The following is an 8,735-nucleotide window of genomic DNA, read 5'->3' as shown; positions in this document are numbered from 1 at the left end:
GCTGAGAACGTATCCCTCGGCAACTGGACATTACGTCGTGGTTGAATTTAGACATGACACAAATTTATATGGCTGACAGCACCACTAAGAATGAATTCCAGTGACCTAAATGGGAAATAATTTTAAACTAAATGAAAACCTCTCATATGCTGTTTACACTGAGAGATTCGTTTGGTTGCATGAGAATCTGAGTACGTGAGACATGGCAATGGGGTGATAATTGTGGTGGGAAATGGGGACATGTGTACAGCCACTGTTGCAGTGGGAGCCAAGGCTTACTGGGTAGTCCCTTAGATACTCCTCGTCTGAGACTGCCATTCCCAGAGGCTTGGATTTCTACAGCTCCTTAAACAGTCACAGAATTATCTCTGTAGTCCCATGGTGGAGGCAGGCAAGTCCCTCCTCACCCACTCGGAGGGACAGGGTGCCCACTGACTGCACGGCTGGGTTGCCGGCAGAGACTGGGGGCTTGGCCCTGTGCTCCTGACTTCTTACCCAGTGTTCTCGATATGCCAGCAAGCAGCTCGAGAGTTCATTAAATTGGACTGGAGTTCTTACGGCTTGCCATGCGAATTCTTCACAGCCGGCATAAAGGTCTCATTGCTCAAGTGTAATTCCTCAGAACCACCAAGCCCCCTTCACTCCCCAGACAGTCAGACTTGCAGAGGCAGTGAGAAGTGTGCGGCCATCTCAGTGGGTACCTGCATCTGCATCCAGCCAAGAAACTGCTTAGAGTATGATATGTAGAAAATTCCAGAAAAGGAAATGGTACCTCACAAGGGACAGTATGGTGGGGTGATCCAGAGCCCCTCGGGCTTATGTTCCAGTCTTCCTTCTGTTGCCCTACAACCAGGAGCTGGAAGTAGCCACTTGGCCTTTCTGTGCCTCAGTTTCCTTGTGTGTTCATAGGCTCCGGCTCAGAACGATGCTTGGCATTGACTCATTCTATGCCTATTTTATGCTGGGAACTGTACGTACAAGAATTAACAAAATAGGCAGAGATTCCTGTCCTCACAGAGTTTACTTTTGGGGTGGGGGCCCATGGGGGACACTCAGTAAGGTTATTAGCCCCCAGTGAAGTCTGACTTTTGCCAATGAGCCATGTAGTCACCTACACTTGGGGACTTCCTTTCCATACGCTTTGCATGGTGACACCTCGCCACAGTGGTGTTCTGCCACCCAGCAGCCAGCGGGATACAAAATGTGCTGCCAACAGCCCCTGGGGTCCAGGAGGGGCACCCGCCGGCCTTGTGGGATCCGGCCCACCACTCAGTGGGAGGACGGAGTGTTTTACATCAGCCGTGAACTGGGTCAAAGTTTAGTCAACTGCAAGTTGTGTAAGAACTTGCTGTGGCTGGTCTGGGGACAAAGGCCTCGCAGCACTCATTAACAACTATCTGTTCAATAATTATCTCCCTGGGGCTTATTGTGGTGAGATGGTCCAGAAGCTCCACCGACTGTGGCCTGGATCCAAAGTCCGGCCCCTGACGTCAGAGACGAGCCTCCCTGGGTGTAGCCGAGGGGTGGGGCCTTTCTCCTCGAGGGGATTTAAGGCCAGGAGCTTCTACCCCCAACCAGCACACGCGGGCTTCCCCTTGGGAACGCGGGTTCACCAGCGGAAAGAACCTCGAAAGGCCCTCTCGGATCTCTGATTGGGATCATCCGGGAAGAAAAAAGGTAGGTGGAGATTTTTAACTGCCGTTTCTGGAGATAACGTAGACTCATTTCTTTTTGTCCTCAGAGCTCTGGCTGTCTGGTGAGGCGCCGCCCAGAGAAGTATGTTGAGTTTCCTTGAGGGCATGTGTTCTTTTGGTCATGAAGCCTGTGTTTTCTCTTTCAGGGAACCTCGGCGCCTGTGGCCCTTAGCACGACCCCGCAGAGATGCCTCCTCAGCTCCAAAACGGCCTCAACTTCTCAGCCAAAGTCATCCAGGGCACCCTTGACAGCCTGCCCCAGGCGGTAAGAGCTTTCGTGGAGAGCAGCGTCAGGCTGTGTCAGCCGGACCACATCCACATCTGCGATGGCTCCGAGGGGGAGAACCAGCAGCTGCTGGACCAGATGGAAGGAGAGGGCATGATCCGGAAGCTGCGGAAACTCAGCAACTGGTAAGCCGGGCCCCAGCCCCCAGCCCCCAGCCCCCAGCCGCTGCTCCACACCCTGCACCTGCCAGAGGTGGGCCCACACCCAGCAGGGGGTGGGTGGGGTGGGTTGTCAACTCTTGAAAAACTTAATGAAGGGGCGGAACCATGCAGCCTCGGATGGGAAGACGGCTCAAGTCTGCAGTGAGATGGTACAGACACACAGCCCTTGCAAACGGAATCCCTGATAGAAGTGACAATCAGACATGCTCTGTCCTAGAAGACAAGCACCTAGTCCAGTACATTGACCCCTTGACGGCGCCCCAGCTGGTGCGGTTGTCCACTGTTATGGGACATTGTCAGTGTGCCTGGCCTCTGCAAGGTGTGGGAAGAGCACAGTAACGAAGGGGACTGGCCCGTTCCAACAGGTCGTTTGGCTGAGAATCCCGGGCACAGATCTAATGCAAGATGGCGGCACTTCCTCTCCATTCCTAACCTGTGTGTGTTTTCTATCTGCAGCTGGTTGGCTCTCACCGACCCCAGGGATGTGGCCAGAATTGAAAGCAAGACAGTCATCATTACCCAAGAGCAAAGAGATACCGTGCCCATCCCCAAAACTGGTCTCAGCCAACTAGGTCGCTGGATGTCGGAGGAGGACTTTGAGAAAGCGTTCAAAGCCCGATTTCCAGGGTGCATGAAAGGTGAGTGAGATGTTTGTTTGACTGGGAAAAATCCAGTAAAAGCAAAGGAAAACCTCTTATTATGTCTTCCTCATGATAATTAGGACAGCCCTGAACACTCCTATGGCCTCAGATAGCTTTAAATTCATGTATGAAACTTGCAGCGTATTGAAATGTCTGCTTCTTTCTGGGATTCAGGAGAGCTTGGCAGAACCTGGTTGCATGTTTATGAAAATGCTTTCATTTTGGCATTCCGTTTGATTTCCAGTGGAGTTTTCAAAGTTGGTGGGGTGGAGAGCGGGGCGCGGGTTGCTGGTAGCAAGAGTGTGATGTGACAGTGGGGACCCTGAGACTAGGCTCCCCTGCTGGGTGGCTGTGGCATCATTTCTCACTGGTTGCCATGGACTGGCCCCCACAGGTCGCACCATGTACGTCATCCCATTCAGCATGGGGCCCCTGGGCTCGCCGCTGTCGAAGATTGGCGTCGAGCTGACCGATTCGCCCTACGTGGTGACCAGTATGCGTATCATGACACGGATGGGCACAGCCGTCCTGGAAGCACTGGGGGACGGCGAGTTCGTCAAGTGCCTCCATTCGGTGGGATGCCCTTTGCCTTTAAAAAGTAAGCGTATTATTTCAGAATCAGAAGTGCAAACAACAAATAAGCTGAGCCTTCAACCCTGGGCCTTTGCCCTGGGGGATCCCTGGGTGGGGACGTGACGTGCTCACCTGGGATGTGTCCTCCTGTGCAGAGCCATTGGTGAACAACTGGCCGTGTAACCCAGAGCTGACGCTCATCGCGCACCTGCCTGACCGCAGGGAAATCATCTCCTTCGGGAGCGGGTACGGCGGGAACTCGCTCCTTGGGAAGAAGTGCTTTGCCCTCAGGATGGCCAGCCGGCTGGCGAAGGAAGAGGGTTGGCTGGCGGAGCACATGCTGGTAAGACGTAGCAAGTTCTGCAGGTGCACGGTGGGGTCTTGGGCATGGGGTTGGGGGGCGCACAGAGGTCCAAGTGTCTGCGGAAGTGCATCTCCCACGGGCGCCTGACCCGCCCCAAGGAGGACAGACTTAGAAATTCCAGTGATGGTGGTTCATGCCTCTCTCGAAGACTTCCACTGCGGTGGGCCAGTAGCACTCCTTGAGGCTTTGTTATTTAAAGTTTTCATTTTGATACCTGAAGACATAGATCTTGGGAATCTCTTCTTTGGGGGCCTTCTGAGCACTCTCCTAGACTGAGCCACTGACCACCAGGGGGGACACGAAGGACAGATTAAGGAGGAATTTTGTCGCCAACAGATCCTGGGCATCACCAACCCCAAGGGCCAGAAGAAGTACTTTGCAGCTGCCTTTCCCAGTGCCTGCGGGAAGACCAACCTGGCCATGATGAACCCCAGCCTCCCCGGGTGGAAAATAGAGTGTGTGGGTGATGACATCGCCTGGATGAAATTTGACCAACAAGGTGACTCTTTCAGGCCCAACGGCGGGCAGTAATCATTGGAGCTAAGTGAACTGTCGCCTTTTAAAGCATGCCAGATCCTCCCAAATCATGTTTGGATCTTTTAAGTTATTTCTACATCTTGCAAAGCCTTAGGAATATGTATTCTGTAAGCATTCTTTAATTTAATATAGAATCTGGATTGAAATTGAACCATATGTTGTTGCTTGTTGACACAATACATTTGTTAAAATAGTCCTGGTGGAAAAGGGATGAGGAAGAAAGGGTCGTCAAAGTGTCAACGCGGAAAATAATGCTTGGAAGAGAAAAGAGAAATCTCTTCCAGGAATGAGGCAAGGGAAAGAAGAAAACACTTGAGAATTTGGTGCAAAAATGAGCCTGGCCAGAGTTGAGAATATATGCTAGGCTTTCGTGGTCATGCGCTTCCTACTTCTCTGGTTTAAAACTTTGCAGGTAACTTAAGGGCTATCAACCCGGAAAATGGCTTTTTTGGTGTGGCTCCTGGAACCTCTGTGAAGACGAACCCCAATGCCATCAAGACCATCCAGAAGAACACCATCTTCACCAATGTGGCTGAGACCAGCGATGGGGACATTTACTGGGAAGGTATCGACCAGCCGCTGGCCCCAGGCATCAAGATCACTTCGTGGAAAAACAAGGAGTGGACCCCCCAGGATGGTGAGCCCTGCCTCGAGGCCCCGGGGCTCTAGCCTACAAACACCACTTGTTTGGACCAGACGCTAAGGGGTCTCTCCTCTCTTGCTGTTGTAGGAGAACCCTGTGCCCATCCCAACTCGCGCTTCTGCACCCCGGCCAGCCAGTGCCCCATCATCGACCCTGCCTGGGAGTCTCCAGAAGGGGTGCCCATCGAGGGCATCATCTTTGGGGGCCGCCGACCTGCCGGTGAGGCTCTCCTTCGTTCAGCCTGGGAATGTGGGTGTGTTGGCTCCCAGGGGCATCCGTGGAACCTCTCCTTTCTCATGACCTTGTCAGAGGGTGCCAGAGATCTCCAGCTTCCAAAAAGCCAGGATAATTGGCAAGGCACCACAAGCCTTTTTGGATCCTTGACCTAAGGGAGTTCCATCCAGTTTAACTTTCTGTTGCGTGGCCTCAGTGGCGTGAAGCTGACGATGGTTTTGCGCCCTTTCGCTTTGAGGGAGCCAAAGTTAGCTCAGTTAGACATCATTCGGCCGTGTCTTTCCATTTGGAAAGATGCCACTGCCAGCCAAAGGGTCTGTGTCAGAGCCTTTAAGGGACATTTCTTTTCTTCCACTGCAGGTGTCCCCCTGGTGTATGAAGCTGTCAGCTGGCAACACGGAGTTTTCGTGGGGGCGGCCATGCGATCAGAGGCCACAGCGGCTGCGGAACACCAAGGTAAAGCAGAGAGGAAATCACAACCACAGAGAGTGACCGGTGTGCTCTGTCTCTGTCTCTGCCTGTCTGTAGCTTAGTGCGAGACAGAACCGCACGAGCTTATGTCAACAATATTGTCAACAATATTATGTCACCGGTAAATGGCACGGACATTGTCCTGTGAGAACGTTGACCAGCATCACCCCCCTTTCTGTTAACAGGGAAGGTCATCATGCACGACCCCTTTGCCATGCGGCCCTTCTTCGGCTACAACTTCGGCAGGTACCTGGCCCACTGGCTCAGCATGGCCCAGCGCCCGGGAGCCAAGCTGCCCAAGATCTTCCATGTCAACTGGTTCCGGAAAGACAAGGACGGCAGATTCCTCTGGCCGGGCTTTGGAGAGAACTCCAGGGTGCTGGAGTGGATGTTCAACCGCATCAGCGGGGAAGCTGGCGCCAAGCTCACGCCCATCGGGCTCATCCCTGAGGAGGGGGCCCTGAACCTGACGGGCCTGGGGGACATCGACATGGAGGAGCTCTTCCACATCTCCAAGGAGTTCTGGGAGAAGGAGGCGGAAGACATCCAGCGGTACCTCGAGGAGCAGGTTAACGCCGACCTCCCCGCTGAGATCGAGAGAGAGGTCCTTGCCCTGAAGCAGAGGGTCAGCCAGATGTAATCAGACCCGAGGGCTTCACCTGTGAAATCACCCCCTTTCCAGCCCATGAGGGGGTACCAGGAGCAAGAACAAGCGGGGTGTCCCAAACCCACACCACCTGCTCTACTGTAATGAGCAGATTCGTTTTCCAGTAAGACTGTAGAGTACGGGCTAGTAACTGTGAGATCAGGGAGGGAAATCTTAGCAGATCTCTAAATCCACTCTCCAATGCACGTTTCTTCAACCCTGAGGACGCTAGGCAGTTAGGCTTTGCTGTTTTTATCACTGCAGCCCTCAGTTAGCTGGAATGCACCGGGAACGTACTTGAGTTGTATATACGGGTGTGTGCGTGTGTGTGTCTGTGTCCGTGTGTGTCTGTATTTCTTGTTATCTGAGATGTATATAATACCTTTGGAAAAATCTTGGGCAAGATTCTCTACTAGTTGTTGCTAGAAAGAAAGGTTGCTTTATTACTGATATGTATGTTTAAATTATTTTTATATACCCTTGTTACTTACCTTGATGTGATTCCAATTTTTCCCCCTAACTCTTCTTGGAAAAATTAAAAAAAAATAAATTTTGTAGAAAAGATGGATTTGTTTGCTTGGTTTTTCTTACCTGAGCCACCAAGAAACAAGGAATGCTGATGAAACATTGTGTGATTGGAACCCTGTCCAGAGGAGGAGGAGACACCAGGATCATCCCTAAGAAGGGAGTGGGGGTGGGGATGGAGGAACAGAGAGGAGCCGGATGGGAAGTGGGGGCAGAGAGAATGTCACCAGGGGGTACCGTGGCACCACAGTTGGGTTTTCTGAATTGACCACCGGTTAGAGTCTAGAAACCGCTAGTTAGTGTCATTAAGTGGTAGGTCTTACATCACTGAGTGGGAGAATTTAAAATGTGCTTTTTGACAAAAGTGTGGGCCTGGGGGCTCTGCACCCCACATGGAGGAAATGGAGGCCAATCTCATGGGCTTTTGTCCATAAACTCTGTTTGACCAATGCTTTTCTCAACTGTCATCCACAAGGGAGGAGAAGAGAGAAAGACAAGTGAGTTCCAGGCTACAAGCATTCATTGAGTGCCTTCTGTATACCGAGCAGCGTGCCAACTGTGGGCTACCCTGAGAAGAGCAGGTGGCGTGGTTTGGCCTCAAGCCCTCACCTGGTCCCTGGGCTCACAGTGTTTATTGGGTGATCAACGCAAACGAACCCGAAGCTGGTGTGCCACATTCTGCAGATAAACACAGCGTCCTCCACTTGCTGTCTCCCCGTCTGCGCACGGGCGGTGAGAGCCGTGTGACCCCCACGCCCGCAGCGAGCTCCGTGTTCTCCCCTTCATCGCCACGCCCCGGCATCTCGGCTCTCCTCGCCTCCACCGCCTGCAAACTCGCTCATTCCCCTGGGCTCCTTGGGGCCTTGCTCTGCGTGGAAGGTGAAGCCGAGGTCGCGTCAGTCTTAGAGATGGGGAAACTGAGGCCCGGAGCATCCGCTGGAGCTGGGGAATGGCAATCAGAGCTTCCTTTCCCTTTAAAGGGCTGAGCGCTGACCCAGCTCTCCCAAGAAAGCCTCATGTTCTGATGCCAAAACCACTGATGGGGAAAACCCATTTAATGGAATTAAATGTTATCTGCTGTATTAATTTAAATCGAGGGCTTTCAAACCTGTTTTTTTCTTTCCGCACAGAACACTTACTTGGCGTGTGCTCTGACTCAGAAACTGAACGTCTGGGGCGGGGGGATGGGCAAAGCAGGGGAGTGTCCACCCCAGGCTGGGGGGGGGCTGGCACCCCGGGCACCGGGCTTCTGTTTCTCTGTCCCTGCTGGCCTCCGAGGCAGTTTCCTGGACCCCCGTTAGAGGTTTCCCGGTAGAGTTTGGGCTCCATGGTTAAGATGTCTGTCCGAGGCCCCCGAGTCCTGTTCTAGGCCTTCAGCAGGCTTCTCATCCCCATGGCAAAGCTGGCCATTTGGGAAGCTGTCCCTCCCCTGTGCAGTGTCACCCACCTGCCCAGCGCCGTGGCCCATGACCCTGTTGCCACCAGGCCCTGGGAGTCTGGGAAGCAGCCCAGAGGAAGTGCCTTACACAGAACAGAAGTGTCCAGGGGGCTACACGGTTTCCATCCCTGCCTTTGGCTCCTGACTCACTTTCCCCAAACGGTGCCAGCTGTGTTCTATCCACCTGCAGCTCCCAGTTTCTGTGCTGGGACCTCGGACGGCAATAATCTGGACGTGATGACCTTGTTTGCCCACGTCTCCGTGTTGTGCCCCAGACCCTGCGAGGCAGAAAGGTAGACAAGGCCAAGTTGGTTTGGGGGCTGTGGGTGCCCAGTCTGCCCGCCCCCAGCACACACGAGCCCAGACCAACTGGGGCTGATACCTTCTGCTGGAACCCAGTGTGGGTGCCGCCCCCCAGACCCCATGGGTGCCCGGAGCTGGAGGCCGGGTTAAAGCCCAGAACACAGCAGGTACACAGCAAATACGGAAAAACTCGCCCTGAAGCTCACTCGGGGCAGAGGG

At 53.4% G+C, this 8,735-nt stretch overlaps 1 protein-coding gene and 1 long non-coding RNA gene across 2 annotated transcripts; one reads left to right on the top strand and one right to left on the bottom strand.

Annotated features, from left to right (window-relative positions):
- Window positions 1-1,566: 1,566 nt before the first annotated feature.
- On the top strand, window positions 1,567-6,814 carry PCK1 (phosphoenolpyruvate carboxykinase 1). The gene is made up of 10 exons (XM_044262776.1): window positions 1,567-1,677; window positions 1,841-2,105; window positions 2,598-2,779; window positions 3,177-3,380; window positions 3,511-3,698; window positions 4,056-4,218; window positions 4,669-4,893; window positions 4,987-5,118; window positions 5,494-5,589; window positions 5,790-6,814. Exons 2-10 carry the CDS (start codon window positions 1,882-1,884, stop codon window positions 6,242-6,244), a joined length of 1,869 nt encoding a protein of 622 aa, XP_044118711.1. The 5' UTR covers window positions 1,567-1,677; window positions 1,841-1,881; the 3' UTR covers window positions 6,245-6,814.
- On the bottom strand, window positions 6,604-8,460 carry LOC122915944. The gene is made up of 2 exons (XR_006386109.1): window positions 8,364-8,460; window positions 6,604-7,643 (listed from the first exon to the last, which is right to left on the bottom strand). It is a non-coding gene; the product is annotated as an uncharacterized LOC122915944 (long non-coding RNA).
- Window positions 8,461-8,735: the final 275 nt, after the last annotated feature.

This window comes from Neovison vison, chromosome 8, assembly GCF_020171115.1.
Source record: "Neovison vison isolate M4711 chromosome 8, ASM_NN_V1, whole genome shotgun sequence".
NCBI classification, from domain to species: domain Eukaryota; kingdom Metazoa; phylum Chordata; class Mammalia; order Carnivora; family Mustelidae; genus Neogale; species Neogale vison.
This window is presented reverse-complemented; position numbering and strand designations above follow the sequence as displayed.

Excerpts from the sequence above, each read along its gene's own strand:
- PCK1 (XM_044262776.1), top strand. The coding sequence starts at position 1,882 with ATGCCTCCTCAGCTCCAAAACGGCCTCAACTTCTCAGCCAAAGTCATC. Across the intron at positions 2,106-2,597 it reads CTGCGGAAACTCAGCAACTG|CTGGTTGGCTCTCACCGACC; the intron begins GTAAGCCGGGCC and ends TTCTATCTGCAG. Across the intron at positions 4,894-4,986 it reads GGAGTGGACCCCCCAGGATG|GAGAACCCTGTGCCCATCCC; the intron begins GTGAGCCCTGCC and ends TTGCTGTTGTAG.